Genomic DNA, 17,785 nt, shown 5'->3' with positions numbered 1-17,785 from the left:
CAGGGTCTTTTCTGGTTAGAAGAAAAGCACCTAATCAGGGGGAGGCCGTTCTGAGCAGCCCTTTAAAATGCTAGCAGAGCTTGGTGGGGATGAGGTAAACAGAGACAGCAACAGGTTTCAACAGCGTAAAACTGTCAAAACATACAAACACAACGTTAAAAGGGGAGGTTTAAAGGAGTTTCCTCATTCCTGATCCATATAAATGCTTGCAACTTTCACAGTGGTCACAAATAATGAAGAAAATAGAGATCAAGTATTTTCTGTGCATTTTGTATTAATGGCCAATTTGTCTTTAAAGGAAAATTCCTCTAATTACTGTTAGCAAACAGCAAACAGTATGCTCCAGACTTAGGAGCAGACAGCAGGACCCCACATGAGGTCTAAGGTGAGCGATTGCTCGAATGAGGCTGATATTTCTTCTCTGTAGCTCCACACCCAGATGTACTTTAAAAGATATCAGTCAAGAGCAGAAAAACAGTTTGAGGCGAGAGTGACTTTTCGTTCACACCACAGAGGAGTCCGTTACAATGAGTCAAACCCTGAGAGATCAATGTATAGATGACTTTCCCCAGGTATGCATTGGTGTTATTCTCAAGATTATTCAAATGTAGAGGAAGCAGGTCTGGATTTCTTTTTTTTTTTTAATTAATTAATGTTGTTGGTTCAAAGCTGAGAGCTCAACCAAATCAAACTCCTGAGTTTCTGACACAAAAGTTCTGATTGTGACAGGTTACTGTGACTTTGAGGTACTAAGTTTGAAACAGAGGCTGGGTTTTTAGGATCACCAAGTCTCAAGGAAAACTCCATCTGTGTAGAAAATCAGAAAATAAAAGAGGACCTAAAATCGAACCTTGCAGAACACTATAGGTAAACTTACTTATGGTGACTGAAAAAGGTTCTTTCTAAAAGATCATAAATTCAGTTAATTAAAAGCAAAACAAGCCTCTAATGCTGCCTTTTTTCACAGATGAACTGGTCAACCCTTCAGTACATCTGTGCCCGGCCTGCTTGTTCCTTATTGCACTCACAGTAAAGGAGACTCTTTGCAATTCTGAAAAAGTGACAGATTATAAGACTGAAAGTCACAATACAAGTCTCCTACAACTCCACACATGCTGCTCCTTTGCTTGCTGCTGATGCAACACACTAAAAATGCTGCAAGACCAAAACCAGGAGGCTGCAAAGCTCCGTAAAGTTTTGAAAGCTGCAGGAGAAAAATTCTCTGCGATCTTATCGCTGCTTATCGTCTGCTCAGTGATGATTAAAAATACTGCGGTTTCAGTGTTTCACAATCCAGGATGGGACTGTGTGTGTGTGTGTGTGTGTGTGTGTGTGTGTGTGTGTGTGTGTGTGTGTGTGTGTGTGTGTGTGTATATGGTGAGGGTGGCATGGGATGAGGGTGTAGCAAGGCAACCTGCAGAGGAGGGGAACTTCCCTATACTTTGCCACGACTCCTCTGGCCTCCTACACACGCACGCGGCTGGACTACAGTAAATCAGAGCAGATGCATCCACCCGCCCACAGACGGAGCTCTCAGCTTCTTGATGTGGATGCAAAAGGAGGAAAAAAAAAAAAAAAAAGGTTGAGAAATTCCAGCGATCGAGTCATTTTCGGCACAAACCAAACAAGACCAGTTTCCACCTCTTCACCTCTTTAAGCGTTCCTGCTGGAACATCTACTTTGGGTTTTCAATCAGACAGAGAAAGAAATGACACTATAAATTATACTGTAGTTTTAGCAAATAAAACATTTTGGTAGTTGCAATATTTTTTAAATTTATTATTATTAATTATTATCATCATCATCATCATCCTGGAGCGGGCAAGCAGGTCAGTCTCTACATGCATTTCTATGATTTTTATTTATTTATTTTTTTATTTTTTTAAAATGCAGATGCACAGAGATTCCCAGGTGGCAGAGAAGAGGGGAAGATTCTGCAAGAGCTGGAAAAATCCTCTGCAGTCACTTTATTTCCCCGTTTCCACTTCTTCTTTTCCTGTTGCACATGTCACAATTTCTTTTTCTCAGTTGTGACCAGAGATGGGCAGTAACGTGTTACTGTAATCTGATTACTTTTTTCAGGTAACGAGTAAAGGGATTACTATTGCAAAAACGGTAATTAGATTACCGTTACTTTCCCGTAGGAACGCTGCGTTACTGCGTTACTAAAACCGTGATTTTTTTGCAAGAATGTCTCATGACAGTGACGTAAGCGAGTGCGCCGTTAGTGACAACAGCTGTGTGCAGATCAACAATGGATCATATATCGATTGTGGGAGAGAGTATGAGCGTGCAGCGTTTAAAGCATGGAAGTACTGACCTTACTTTGAGTTTGATTCCATAAAAAGTGACAAAAACATTAGTGTCCGTTGTGCGTGGGAAGAAAACTTCTTTTTAAAGCGAAAAAAAACCCTAAACTTCCAAGCAAGTACCGAGTGCGCAACGACGTAATGGGAGACTCACAGATAAACTCGCGGATTCTTCCACTGACCGCTGCGGCACACCTGCACCAGGGTAAACCTCCGCCTATGCCACTCCTGCTGTACAGGTGAAGATAGAGCAACAGTACCGCTAGTCTTTGATGTTATTTATTTTCTGCTGTGTTTTACTTGCATCCATTTGAAAGAGTGAGTGTAAACACACAAAAATATTTTATGTGCTGGAATGTGCAGAAAATAGGTTTAAATGTTAAACAAATTTCTTCCAGTCAGAGAATGTTGCATATAATTTAATTTTTGCTTGATGCATAAAGTTAAAAGGTTAAAACTAATAAAACAAGTTTTAAAAAGATACTTTTCCATTTGATTAAATTTTGTATGATGGATTATGCAGAAAAAGTAGAATTGGGCTGAAAGATCTATCGCTTTATCACCTCTTCAGGTTGTAAATCGTGTTTTTAAAAAGTAACTAAGTAATTAATTACTTTTGAAAATAAGTAATCAGTAAAGTAACAGGATTACTTTTTTGGGGGGGGAGTAATCGGTTATTTTGAGATGCAAATGAGGAGACTTCACTCAGGCAAGTCTGCTGGACCAGACGGAGTGAGTCCCCTTGTCCTCAAGGCCTGTGCCCCCCAGCTGTGTGGAGTCTTTCATAAACTGTTTATGCTGAGTCTGAGTCTGCAGAGGGTCCCGGTGATGTGGAAGACATCATGCCTCGTCCCTGTACCAAAGACGCCTCGTCCCAGTGGCCCCCAGGATTACAGGCCCGTGGCACTGACCTCCCACATCATGAAGACCCTGGAAAGGCTCATCCTGGACCAGCTGCGACCCATAGTAAGACCACATCTGGATCCCCTTCAGTTCGCTTATCAGCCTCGTCTCGGAACAGAGGACGCCATCATCTACCTGCTCAATCGTGTCTACACCCATCTGGACCAGCCGGCGAGCACTGTGAGGGTCATGTTTTTTGACTTTTCCAGTGCTTTCAACACCATCAGGCCGACCCTCCTGGGTGATAAGTTAGCAGCGATGCAGGTGGATGCTTCTCTGGTGTCCTGGATTGTTGATTACCTGACAGGAAGACCACAATATGTACGTCTCCCACAGTGTGTGTCTGACAAGGTGATCAGCAACACAGGGGCACCACAGGGGACTGTCCTCTCCCCCTTCCTCTTCACCTTCTACACCACAGACTTCAGCCACTGCACAGAGACCTGCCATCTTCAGAAGTTTTCTGATGACTCTGCGGTGGTTGGATGCATCAGCAGGGATGATGAGACAGAGTACCGGGCTGTGGTCGACTCCTTTGTCACGTGGTGTGAGCAGAATCATCTGCAGCTCAACGTGGCAAAGACCAAGGAACTGATCGTGGACTTCAGGAAGACCAGGAAACACTTGACCCCTGTTTCAATCCAGGGGGTCAGTGTTGACATTGTGGAGGACTATAAATACCTTGGAGTACACATTGACAATAAACTGGACTGGGCTAAAAACACCACAGCACTTTACAGGAAGGGCCAGAGTCGTCTCTATTTTTTGAGGCGACTGAGGTCCTTCAACATCTGCCAGAAAATGCTGAGGATTTTCTATGAGTCTGTGGTGGCCAGTGCGATCCTCTATGCTGTTGCATGCTGGGGGAGCAGGCTGAGGGTCGCAGATGCCAACAGACTTAATAAACTGATCCGTAAGGCCAGCAATGTTGTGGGGATGGAGCTGGACTCCCTCAAGGTGGTGTCGGAGAGGCGGATGCTGTCCAAGATAAAGACAATGTTGGATAACACCTCCCACCCACTCCATGACATGTTGGTCAGTCACAGGAGCTCGTTCAGTGAGAGACTGAGATTACCGAAAAGCACCACTGAACGACACAGGAAATCATTCCTGCCTGTGGCCATCTCCCTGTACAACGCATCCACTTAACACACTGTTTGCTGCTACAACTACACATGTTTCTTTTCCAAATATTTATTTATAAGTGACTTATGTATGTATGTATGTATATATATGTATATATTGTACTATTCTTAGTTAGCGTATTGTCTGTCTTGTCTTAATGTTGGTTTAAAATGGAGCACTGTAACAAAAAATAATTTCCCCCAGGGATCAATAAAGTATTCTGATTCTGATTAGCTACTGATTACTTTTTTCAAGTAACTTGACCAACACTGGTTGTGACACCTAGACCTCATGTTTTGTTTGCAGTTTGTCAGCTGATATCTGCCTACATATGCTCACTGATTGCAGCAGGCCAGTAAATCCAGTTTTGCCCTTGAATTCTGTGCAAATGTCTGCACCAACAAATTACATGCATATTTACTACATTAGCAGACTTTAAACAGGTGTGATTCTTAGCGAGGGGATGAAAAAAATGCTTTTATGTGTGGGGGAAACCACAGAAAACTAACGCTGTAGGTGTGATGATACATATTGGCAGATACTGGAAACAAGCTATCAAATGTGGCTTTATCTGAAAACTTCAGAAGAAGTAGTGATGGTATAAATACACATGTCTGCGTGTTTGAAATCACTGTAGTAGGCTGTAAAGCTGTCAACAAATATTTGATTCTAATCTCACCTTTGACAAACAGACCTGCTACGACCACCTTAAGAATACCGCGAGAATCCGTTTAACACTCAGGTTTAGTGACAGGTTTTTTCCTTTTGTTTAGATTATTGTAATGACTTTCCAAAGAGTATCAGTCATAAAGCATTAAAGTGCAAACACCATTACAAAAACTGAGAAACGTAAACATATTACACCAGTTTTAATGACTCTACACTGGCTCCTCAGAACTTCTGTAATTCATTTTAAGATTTTACTTTACTTTTAAAGCCCTTCATGGTCTGGCCCCAGAACAGACTGGCAGAGGGAACAGTCAGGTGGAGGGAGGAAGAAGATCTAAGACTGCAAGAAGAAGTGGGAACATGAAGAAGGTCCAACAGAGATGGTGAGGTTGAATGTCCGTAGGAGAAATCTGTTTAACTGGGAGCCAGTGAAGCTGTTGCAGAACAGGAATGATGTGGCGAGTCGAGGTGGGTTATACCCATAACGTGGGCAGCTGAGTTCTGGACCAGCTCAGGCTTATAAAGGATACGAGAATGGAAGGATAGAGTACGATCAAGGATGACACCCAGACACTTAAACTGTTAAAGAATTTCTTCCTTATATTTTTTCTTGATTTATTATTTGATTCTGTTATGCTATACAAATAAAACTTGATTATTTTCAATTTTTTATTAAAAGAAAGCATCTTAAAAATCTCAATGCTTAGACCTGACAGTGACAAACGAAGAGATTTTAAAGAAATTTTGCACCCGTGTGGAGCTTTTTAAACAAAAATTCAAACATGATTTTGATTTTGTCGGCTAAACTGTGAGCATGCATGAGAGCAGAAGCCCCGTCACTTCATTTTCATGTTAAAAATTGGAAATCAACTTCCTCACAACAGCCGTGCCTTCATATCACAGAAGTGGTGAGACCTGGACGTACGCACGTATCAGTGTTTTTTGTGCACATTTTTTGGCATTTAGGCCAAATAATGTGCACACAAAAACAAAAAAAACCAAACAAAGACACTCTTTCGGTTGCCATTATGCGCAATAACAATAGATACAGCCTATCAGCTGGCTGTTTTATCACTTTCTTTCACTTTGACCACCCTGTTGCTCTTGCGACCCCAAACACACGACTGTAAAACAGGAAGTGCAGCCGCTGACACAGCAATGCCAACCAGGAAGTGACATTCCCTGTGAAAAAGACTTTTCCTCTGCTGAGGGTGGGAGCTCAGCCAGTGACAAGCTGCAAACAAACACTGCCTAACAGACTGGATGTGCTCGCACAACCCAGCCAGCGCTGGAAACGCGTCTGCAGAAAGAAGTCAAAAATGAGAGCATCACTAGGTTTTAATCTCCAACCCATCATGCCTTGCAAACTTGCTGCAAACTGTGTGTGTTCATTTGGGTATGTGTGTCTGTGAGTGCGTGTTGTAGCTTGCTGGGAAATGCACTGAGTGATGTAAACGCAGGTGGTACGTTCAGCAGTGGTAAAAACCAGAAAACCAGCAGATGGTGAGAGATAAGGTGAGGCTCAGAGCGGAAGCTAGAAGCTTGTGAAGAAGCTCTGACACAAAGTTGAATGCATCCCCAAGTGTGTCTAACAGTGTCGGCCTGCCCACTTTGCTTATATTTGGCGACACATTTCAGCAATTTTTTTTTGGTTTTATTTTTAGACGTGCCTGACAGAATGATGCCTGCCCTGGTCGCTATATGATGGACTCTAATATATTTGTATATCACCGTCTGCAAGCACGCAAGGACCCACTTAAGGGTTTTTTTGGCATCAGACCATTAACATCGGGCTTTGTGCACAAGTCCACACACCTGATAATTATTTGTGTCCACATAGGATTCATTTCTTGCCTGTGGGGGTTTGCAACGGTCTCTAAACAAGCGCAATTCCCGCCTGGTTTGCAAACTACCTTATAAAGATCTCACCCTGGTACTTCGGTTCTCATTTGTTTTGATGGTCCTTCATATTATTAAGCCACTTCTTTAGACAGGCTATAATTGACTGTCTTGGAGTGTACCTACTCACAGTAACACTTAGTGTGTTTGGGAAATCCCCTGTGAGCTGGACGGCCATTCTAACAAGAAACAGGTAAGGAGCAGTTCATGTGCCTCCGAGCTCAGTGACGACTACCAAGATGATGGAGCTGCAGATCATGCAGAGATTGACAGAGTCACTGGAGACGCAGCGGACTAATCGTTATTAGCTCATCACTGCAGAGGAGAACATTTAACACTCCTTCCTCCACAAATGCAATCAAATGCTTGCAGCTCACGAGCTCTCGCAGACATCGCGGCCAAAGTTCAGATTTGTTGAAGTGCAGAATGTGACAGGCTCGACACACGACGATTAGAAAAGAGGAATCCAGCAGGGCAGCGAAGGCAAAAAAAAGAAAAAAAAGAAAAAAAGGAGGAGAAGTTGATGCTGTGAATAAAAAAGACTGAATGACACGTTGTGGGTTTTCCTCCTGTAGGCTGACCAGAGGAGGAAAACACTTTCTTCAGAACAGTTTTCCATTCACGTAGACGTGCCGGGGTTGTGTTTTCTCAGTCGCTGGGATTGTTGTTGGTCAGCACAGATTATAATTGTTATGACTTCCTCCAAATAGCACCCTCTCCTTAAAGCTCTTAAGGTAATCAGTACAGGTACACCAAACAGACCGGCATCCTGCTGTTTTGGAAACTCTCCCTTCTGTGGCTTCCTCAGCAACGAGTGGGTTCTACACCGGGGTGGAAAGCCGCATCGGCATGCTTGAGCCTTACTTTGATCCAAGGAATCGAATCATGCATATTTATGTGCACATACACACCCCGAATTTAAAAAAAAAAAAAAAAAATTTAGGACTTTTTATTAGACAACAGGGTGGGTTTAGACAGTCACCAAAGAGCCTCGGCTCAGAATCAAACCTGTGTCGCTGCGTTCAGCCCTGCAGCCTATGGTCAACCGGTGTCTGAACTCCGACCTTTGACCAATAAGTTTATATGAAAGGTAAAAAGAAAGTTGTGTGGCACTGAGCCTCTGAGGGTGGGGTGAGGAGGACAAAGGGATGCTAAGGTGCTGAGCCTCATTTCTATACAACTAAATGGGTGGATGTGGGATGTGAACTTTTTTGAATCCTGAAGGTGAGACGTGCCAGTTAAAATCTCCAAACTTCTGCTTTAAGGTTGTGGATTTAAAAAAAAAAAAAGAGGAAAAAAAGGAAAGTGTACAGAAAAAAAACCCTTTGGTTTTACCTTCTGATCCACGATGGAGCAGACGAGCTCCCTGACGGAGGACAGCGACACATCTCCAGGGTCGAGGGTGACCGCCTCCCTCGTGAGTCCGATCTGAAGCAGGAAGGAGATGCCGTGGAACGAGCCCCGTGAGTTCGTGGGGCTGGGCGCCGACTGGCTGCCGTTGGAAAGCCGGCTGCAGATGGTGGCTGGCGGGCTGGGAGAAGGTGATGGGGTGGGCGGGGCCGGGTGATGAGGTAGGGCATGGAACGACCTTGGAGAAGCTGGCAGGGGCGGCGGGCTGTTATCGGTAGACATTGTCTGCTATCTGTGACGTGGTGGTGGGAGAACGACCTCGAAGGTGAACATCCAAAATTTAAAAAAGAAAAACGGTCAGCAGAGCATCATGCGTCCAATCACTTGTCCCAATTTTTCAGCACTGAAATCCTGCGAATAAAGCTTCCTCTCACTGCAGAGCATCTCCGAGGCCAACCAGAAGAAAAATAGACTGAAGTAAAAGCCTGAGCTCTCGGGTAGATCGCCTTTAAAGAGTTTTATAACGTGGTTAAATCCTCAATAAATCCTCTGACCTGCTGGATGAGACTGCTGATCGGGAGCAAGAAAACAACGATGAAATGCTGCAGATCTTCCCCGTCTCTGCTGCTTTCACTCAAAACATCTGCTAGAAATAGAGACAGAGGAAAGATGAATCAGTCAGGAAAAAATAAAATCTCTCAAACGTTAAAATCTGTAAGAAACTTGCACATAAATAGACATCAACTTTGGTGGCACTGAAATCCTTACTCGAGAAGCTACATAAAAATGTTTATACTCAAGAGGTTAAAGCGCAATCAGTAACTTGATGATGTAATGATTAACTGAGCTATTCCATCTTAAAATGTTTGTGTAATGCCACAGAGGGGGCACACTTTTACATCTTTACCTATGCTAAAGGTCACAGTGCACACTGGGAAAGATGAAAGGAAACATCACAACAATATAACAATATACGCTCGAAAGCTGAGTCCTTTCATGTGGCGCCATCAGAACAAATGCAGAACAGTTCTTAACATCAATATCAAAATATGAATGTCTAAATATTGTGAAATCTTATGTTAACATATTGAGCTTAAATACATGTGAAAATAAAAAATAAATGACCATAAAAACGCAAGAAGAAAATTGTGCAGGTGTGTTAAGCACAGCTAATTTTCAATAAGTCATTAGTTACATGAAAATGTAAATGATTTTAATTGTTTATGTCAAGGTTAAAGACAAATTTGTAAACCTTCCGATGACTTGTAGCCGTCACAAAAGCCTGTTCTGTTGTACCTTTAAATTTTTTCATAAACATGTTTGTTATTAAAGATGCAGGCAGTGACGACTGGTCCCTCAGCATGAAGGCCACTTGACTGTAAAGAAAAGATGGAAGAAGAGAAGCCTCCTTACTGAGAATTTGGGCATGAAAAGCAAACCTAGTGATGCGTGAGTTTACAGGTCATTGGCCAATGAGCACATCCTGGATAATCCTCCTTCTTGACTCTAATAACGATCGTAATTTACAAAATGAACTTCAGCAATTTTATTAAATATGACCTGAAATTAGTGACTGAGCCCAAAAACTCATCAAGAAAGTGTTTACTGAGGTCACAGATAAACAAAGCACAGGTCCCATTTCGATGTTTTAAAGCCTGGAATCTTCTTGGGTGTTGCATAAACATGTCACTTCCTGTGTCCATGACGCTGCATTATACAACACCCACGAAGGACACATCACACTGCTGCACATGATTAAAAAAAACAAACAAACAAAGAAAAAAACCCAAAACCACACGGCGCAAACATAACGTACAAGCGTACGAGGGATCACATGATGCTGATTTACTGTTGCCAGTAGGTGGCACTGTGACTGTGACTCAGCTGGATCAATGACCGAGTTGTCTAGCATGTGAAGTTTAAGACAGACTAGAAGATATATACTCAGTCTAACACAGAACTTCAAAACTTTGAAGAAATGTGTTTCGATTAGACTGGCCAAAGATCACGCTGATGCCTCTCTGGGTTGAGTTTGTGATACACCTTGAAAAACAGTGGACTTCTTGTTGGGTATAAGGCATGGCTCGAAGAGGATTTTCCATACAGCTTAAGATGTGTGTATTAAATGCCATACGTGTATGCAAAGCAAAACAGCCGGGCAACTGCATTGAAATTTTTCAGGGGGCCCTTTGGGACCATTTTGCACCTCTCAAATCAAATCAAATCAAATCACTTTTATTGTCACATCACATGTGCAGGTACATTGGTACAGCACATGTGAGTGAAATTCTTGTGTGCGAGCTTCACAAGCAACAGAGTTGTGCAAAATACAATAATGTAAACAAAAAATACAAGAATGGCTGCATCTGAAACTAATAAATATATGTACAATATATAATAGTATATGCATTTCTGGATGTGTATACTAAATATTTTTCTACGTGTGTGTGTGTGTGTGTGTGTGTGTGTGTGTGTGTGTGTGTGTGTGTGTGTGTGTGTGTGTACACACATATTTTACAAATTAAATAGAGTAAACAATAAATAAAATATATAAAATAAAATATACAGAGTGAGACATGTGCAAAACAGTGGCATTACTGTACAATATGGATCTCATATTTAAAACCCATAAAATACAAAGGGTTTATCCACTTCTGACATGTGTGCAAACTTTTTGGTGAAGGTTTGAGCATATTTAGCCCCTAAAATAAAATATTGTGTTGATTCGTTTGCAGAAATAATAAAAATAAGCAGCACAACTCCAACAGAGGCTTCATACTTTCAGTGCTCAGGTGCTAGCGAGCCGCTTTAAGGGGTATAAACCTGAAGGGAGGGATACTCTTTATCTTAATTTATCTCATTTGAATAATATTATTAATATAAAAAATGTTCCTTTTTTTGTGTACTGCATGCTTAAGGACTTCTCCCCCCCCCCCAAATATATGGCTCTCTGTTATGTCTCTACAAGCAACAAAGCTCACTGAGGCCTGTTGCTGCCCCTCTGTAGGTTTCCAGAAGCTGTCCAATCAAAAAAAGTTCCTTTAAAGAGAAGGCTGGCCTTAAAGAGACAGGAGCACATAACGATTATTTTGAACCCTTATTCATGTACATGTATTCTAATAAAGCTCCAATATTAAAAAGCAGAGTTGGACATGAGCATTGCAATCACTGCATAACAATATGAATGAAACAGAGACTAAACAGCAGATGAGCATTACCGGACGCTTTTGGTGTCTGACAGCTTCCACATGCGCCATCGAGTTGACTTCAAAAAGTTGACTTCATCATCTCGACACTTTCTGACTTCTGAAGCAGAGTTTATTTATAGAATTGAATTGCATAATAACGTCTGAAACAGGTGCTAAAGTCAGGAACTGTGGCTGCCGGCAAGCTGGCAAACCATAAAGGGACCCATACTGCTCATCTGCTGTTTGCCATCTATCTCAGACAGTGTTACACAGAAACTTTCTATGAATAAATTCTGCATTTTGAACAGTTAAACTGCAGGAACATCAGGGTCAGATTATCGCATTATTTACAGACAGTTTTCATTTGAAGCCAAAACTAAAGTCCTGGTTTGAATAAGTTAAGCGGCGCAATATTGATTGTTGACATGAAAGATATTGTTTTGTTATGTTTAACTTGAAATAAAAATCTCATATTAAACTGCCGCTTCATGATTGTGTAAAAATTCTGATTTTAACTTAAAACATTTATTACAGTCGACTTCTAGCTCGTGCACATGAATATGAGCCGTTTCCTTTTGATCTCTCTGTAAACTGTGGTTGGCTACATCTGGATTTTCGCTCACTTATGAGATGATAAAATAACTCTGAATTAACTGAACCTGCACCAAGACTGAACTTTGCCAACAGGTTGTTTGCTTTTCACGCGAATGAAAAACAGAAGTTAAAGGCATCACAAGTACCTCGGAGAGCCCGGTGGTTTCTCCGCTTCCATCGCAGCACAGGCGAGCAGAAAATGTGCGTCCCATTCAGCGGCAGCTCGGACCGCAAAAAGGCCGAGTTAAGGAACACAGACGCGGTGGGTCCTCCACAGCAGGTCCCGATGGGACTGAAAGCGACAGTTAAAAGCAGCCAGAAGGACCTTTGGACTTTTGTTTTTGACTCTTTCCTCTCTAAACTCTCCTGGGAAGTCGCAGTCCGACCGAGCAGCTCCAGCTTCATGCGGATCTGATGATTATCAGCTGCGAAACACGCAGGGGCAAAAAAAAGTGCAGCTCTCACCGGCAGGAGGAGGTCACACTCTGAGGGAAATTCAGGGACCGGACAGCTGGTGTCTCTGCAGCCCCGCTCTTTATGATGGAGGCTCCATAATCAGGCCCTGTCGGAGATTTCAGGCACTCATGGCTTCGGTTGCAGCACAAAGATTAAAAGTGAAGATTCATGAGAAGTAAGCAAAGACTGAACAGCTGAAGCATCAGAAAAGGCTAAAACTCTTTTTCAAACCACGTTGAACTTTAAGCATTGTCTTTTGTCTGTCTGTTTTATATATTACATAGTTTTATGTGAAACACACAGATGTAAATGAGCTGCTTTGCTTCAGTTTTTTATTTTGATATTAATGTCCATTAACGTAAACACTAAAACAAATATCTTACAGCAATTACCGGATTTCAGCACAAACTTTGGAAAAGATGCTGCTTTACAAACATTTCTACTTTTTACATTTGAGAAATTTAGTTAATAAATAATATTAACATAACAGAGATGAATCACTTGTGATTTTCTTTTAAATGCAGAGTACTTGAGACAATAAGTCAGATTTCAAAGTAAAATAGCATTTATCAAAAAAGAAAAACAACTCATCTAAAATTTAATTCAATTTAGTTTTATTGCAATAACTTCGCCAAATCACAATAACGGTCACCTCAAGGTGCTTTATATCATACAGTAAAGACCCTACAATAATGGAGACAAACCCTACCAATCAAATGACAATCTTTATTGGGCTAATATCATAATGTCTATATTTGAGAAATGTCACTGTGTCATAAATTAACTTTTTATATATTTAAAAATAGACAGTATTCACATCATGTGCTAAGAGACAGCAATTTTAGTTTTGTGCCCCATACACCACACTGTTACAGGAGTCCTGTTCTACTAAAGGGATGCCTTGATCAGGATTGGAACACCTGACCTTCCACTTCGCCGATGTAACATTAAAACTAGGGCAACATACAAGAACATCTATTGCAAGTCCCACGTCCTGCTAAGAGACACCTCTGAGGGTGGTTAACAGCTCCACACAGACAAGCAGGTGATGACTAACCAACCAGTCCAGTGTAGAGATAACTGCAGCAATCCCAGCTGACAGTAAACCGAGAAAGTTCCAGGGGTTTAAGACCAGCTGGACCAGATGTGGAAAGTAAAGACTAAAGTGGTTTTACTGTGATGGGAGCATTAGGAGATGTAACCCCCCCAGACTGAAAGAGTGGCTCCATCAGATTTATCAGAGGTCTCCGTCCTCTGGTCCTATGACCAGATAAGAGTCTGAACCCTCACGCTGCCAGACCTCTGGGAGACAGAGAGGTCAATTTTATTTACAAGCCTTCCAAAGACCCCCTCAAAAAAGTCTTTATCGAGAAAGTATATACAGTTTGTATATATAAAGAATATATATAAATATATAAAGAACCCAGGAACACTTCTAAGCGTCTAGTATTTCCTCTACTAGAACACAGAGTGACTCATCTTCATAGACAATCTCAGAGGCAGCTTCAGTGCATTCTGTTGAATTTCAACAGGTGGCTCTGTGGCGCCATCCGCTGTCGAAAACAACGCATTAAACGACGTGTCTCGTAAAACTTCTCCAAAAACAACTTTAAAATAATTTTTTAAAGTATATGTGTTTAATAAAAACAGTACATTACGTCATTGATTCTTTATACAGTAAAAAACAATAAGTGCTAATGACCACACCGACATACAAACTGAATGAATATTACCAAGGCAATGAATAAAGATAATGTAAATATTTGTTATTCCTGCGGGAACAATGCCCAGATTTATGACTTGAATATGTTCTAATGAAACGTTACACAGCTGCTGTCTGCCTGAAAATACAGCAGCATTGGCAGGTCTCTTCCTGAAACACCGTGTGCATATTAATATACATCATTCCAGTCTCAGCTGCAGCTTTATCTGCAGCTCTGCAGCTGGCTGAGGGTAAACACAGAGGCTCGGTTACTACGGTTGAGTCCCCCTGTTACAGGAATCCTACAGCTGAGAGGGAAACAGCTTGCAGACAGGAACACAGTGTAAACCAAGGGTCAAAGATCATTTTAAAGACCAAGTTGAATGTTGCTTTCTTAATTTAATTTCTTAAATTCTAGCCGTTTTTCCCTCACCAGGCCTCCATTACAATGTTTTATTATTGTTATGTATTTTAATGTAAAAAGAACGATTTTAATTATTACATGTAATTAATGAGTTTTAATTTTCTCTCAACTTGATGATCGAAAGTACTCATTTTATTGTGAAGTTAACATTTTTGGCCTTTCTATTTTCTCTTAATCTTTTCCTTAACAGTGTATGTAACAATGTACAGTTTATCAGTTAAATATACCTCTTAATAATAATAATAATAATAATAATAATAATAATAATAATAATAATAATAATAATAATAATAATGATAATAATAATAATAATAATAATAATGGATTGCGTTTATATAGCGCTTTTCTAAGCGCTAGTATGGTGATGACAGCTTTCTTTAAAAGAGTGAAATTAGCAGTAAAGTGCAAAATCAGCTGTTTTAAATGTAAGTGTCTGGATTCGAGGATTCTGTCTTCCTGTGCTGATGTCTTTTATTATCCTAGTGATGCTGCCCATTAGCTTCATTGTGCTACTGAGTTATTGTTGAAGTTTTTGGTACTTGGTGGATTACTTTGAGGTTCCCTCAGTGTGGTGTTCTGATTCTGAGGGGGTCCAGTGGGAAGCACAATGTGAAAATTCTATGTCTTTCTACTTTAAATAATACTGTGATGCACGTTTAAAGATAGTAGACTCAATAAATGTAGAAAAAACGAGATGTAGTGTTGACATTGTAATGTTACTTTCTTTATCTGAGGTTAAAAATCACCTGTTTTGTAAATAGATCTTTACAAAAAAAAAGTTTCGAGGAAGTGTAAAGGATTTCCCACTCATGTTTTTGTGGATTAAAGTTGTTTGTTTGTTTGTTTGTTTGTTTGTTTGTTTGTTTTAAAGCTCATATATGGTCCGCGTGAATGTTATCAAAAAGTACTTTTTTACACTTACAATAAGTAACTGACTTAAAAATAAATAAATAAATAAAAACAGGCTATTATGGGACAATTTTACTGTCTGATACTCGAGATCAGACTGGGCTGCACGTGGCTCATGAAGTAAAGTTTGTTTCCACGCAGAGTCAACGTCATGTCTAATTTCTGCCAAAAGAGGGCAGTGTTCTCTAAAAAACTGCCGTATGTTTATTCATGAAGAAGTCAGAAAATATCTTCACAACATATTTGTTCTAGTGATGCAAACCCAGATACCAACACCAATGTTTCACTCAACAGTGCAATACCAATAATTTTTCCTGATGCTTAATTTGTTTGTTGTACTGTGTATTACTGTAAACAGTAAACTACATTAGTCCTGCAGTAAACCAGTTTACAGTAAACTTTAATAAAAAATAATATGATAATAATAATAATGTAAATGAAATTATCTTAATGGTAGTGCAAATTCCTCTGAAGTATTGTAAATGAATACAGCAATAATATTATAAACACATTTGCAATAAACCTTTCACAGTGTAACTTTGTGCTAAAATAAGGTCCCCTGAAGGTTAAACTTCCCCCACCATGTTTCCTCCTGCGCAGTCCACCCATAGATATTAACTCAGGGTTCTTACTGTGGTTGTACATCTTGATAAGCAACCCTCGTTTCTTTCCAGTTTTCTACTTTCATTTCACATCTGTCTCCTCGATCGTTACGGTTTAGACTTCTCACCCATGTTAGCAGAGTCTGCTGAGCTCTTCTTCCCATGGGAAACATCAGCAGAAAAAAAAAGTCCTAACAAGCCAACACCCAGCACACATGACAGAGCTGCTGTGGAGCTCAGAAGATCAAAGATCTGATTACAGGCCAGAAGAAACATTTTTAATGTGATAATCAGCCGTGCAGAGGCTTTGTTTCATATGAGGCTGAGAAGAAGTCTTGGTAGGAAAACACTTCCAGTAAATGCATGCACAACTCATGTGGACTGAATATTACCAGAGACACATGACCCGATAAAACACCGTCAAAGGCAACACCCACATTATTTTAAAAGATGAAAAGGTGTAATGGCGTGGAAAGCAAGACAAATATTGTTTGAGTTTCCTAAACAAAGTTCTTTCCCCATATTTCATTTTCTGTGTCCACCCTCTTTATGAAGGACATAAAGGTCTCACAGTCCTTTACCAATCTGGACTTTTACACATATCTTGTTGTTGTTTTGGTTATAAACATTTATGGGTTGCAAACAGCATACATACTCTTATATCACAACAAAAATGGGCATATTTCTAATACTTACATGGGATGAACACTGATATCCTGGATGATGGGAGGAAAAATAGAAATATAAAAACTTAGAAACAAAATCTTATTCATGATAAATGTCTTTGTTTAGGATGACAGTCAACTCATCTTCAGAGCTTCCGAGCTATGCAGCGACTAAACCTCACACCTCTGAAAATGCTGCTGCGAATCTTCTAATAGGCTCCATTTAAAGATTAATCAACTACATTCTTGGTTTGAAACAACTCAAAACTCTCATTTTATATGATGAATGCTCTCTATATACACTTTTTTGAAAGTAAAAGTCTCATGGAGATTGAGAGAGTAGCATTGACAAAGAGAAACATTTTCACAATCCTTAAAAAGCTAATAACTTCAGGTTCTTCTGGGATTATTCCGGAAAATGGGGGCAGCGTTTTTAAAAGCTTGTTTTCCGAGTTGTGTCCGTAAATGCTGGAAACACTAATAATAATATGTTGAGAAAGTAAAGGCCACACTGATTATGGTTATTACACATGTGTACAGTACATGTACACAGATAACAGGGAAGTCGTCCATGGTGACATTTAATATAAAAACAAACCAATGGCAAACATACAGAGACGGACATTTAGCAGCAGCAGCGTAGAGAACAGTGATGTACATGATTTAGACTAATAATAATAAACGTAAAGCACAGTGGCACACACTATCTAAGTTCCTTACTGATACCGAGCAACTGCATTTACAAACAAATGACCCTGATCCAGTAAAGACAGAAGTTATATCTACCTAATTTACTTTCTTACTTATTTTCTCATCCCATAAACAAATCATAGTCACATTTTCCAGGTCATACTTTAGGAAAATGTTTACAAATGTCAAATTCAGGCATTTTCTCTTTATGTCATATAAAGAAAAAATGCCTGAATTTGACATTTGTAAACATTTTCCTAAAGTATGACCTGGAAAATGTGACTATGATTATGTTATGTT

The 17,785-nt window shown here is 40.2% G+C and overlaps 1 protein-coding gene across 3 annotated transcripts in view; it reads right to left on the bottom strand.

Annotated features, from left to right (window-relative positions):
• Positions 1–12,509, bottom strand: part of LOC113037457 (serine/threonine-protein kinase D3) — a 55,970-nt gene extending 43,461 nt beyond the window's left edge. Inside the window, exons 1-2 of one of the 3 annotated variants that reach the window (XM_026194544.1) lie at positions 12,184–12,509; positions 8,241–8,901 (exon numbers count right to left, since the gene is read on the bottom strand). In XM_026194544.1, the coding sequence (XP_026050329.1) occupies positions 8,241–8,537 (297 nt within the window). In that variant the 5' untranslated portion in view covers positions 8,538–8,901; positions 12,184–12,509. The remainder of the gene's footprint in view (positions 1–8,240; positions 8,902–12,183) is intronic. The other 2 variants (XM_026194545.1, XM_026194546.1) reach the window with 2 other exon arrangements.
• Between the last annotated feature and the right edge of the window lie 5,276 nt (positions 12,510–17,785).

The sequence above is a fragment of the Astatotilapia calliptera genome, chromosome 15 (genome assembly GCF_900246225.1).
Source record: "Astatotilapia calliptera chromosome 15, fAstCal1.2, whole genome shotgun sequence".
NCBI classification, from domain to species: domain Eukaryota; kingdom Metazoa; phylum Chordata; class Actinopteri; order Cichliformes; family Cichlidae; genus Astatotilapia; species Astatotilapia calliptera.
This window is presented reverse-complemented; position numbering and strand designations above follow the sequence as displayed.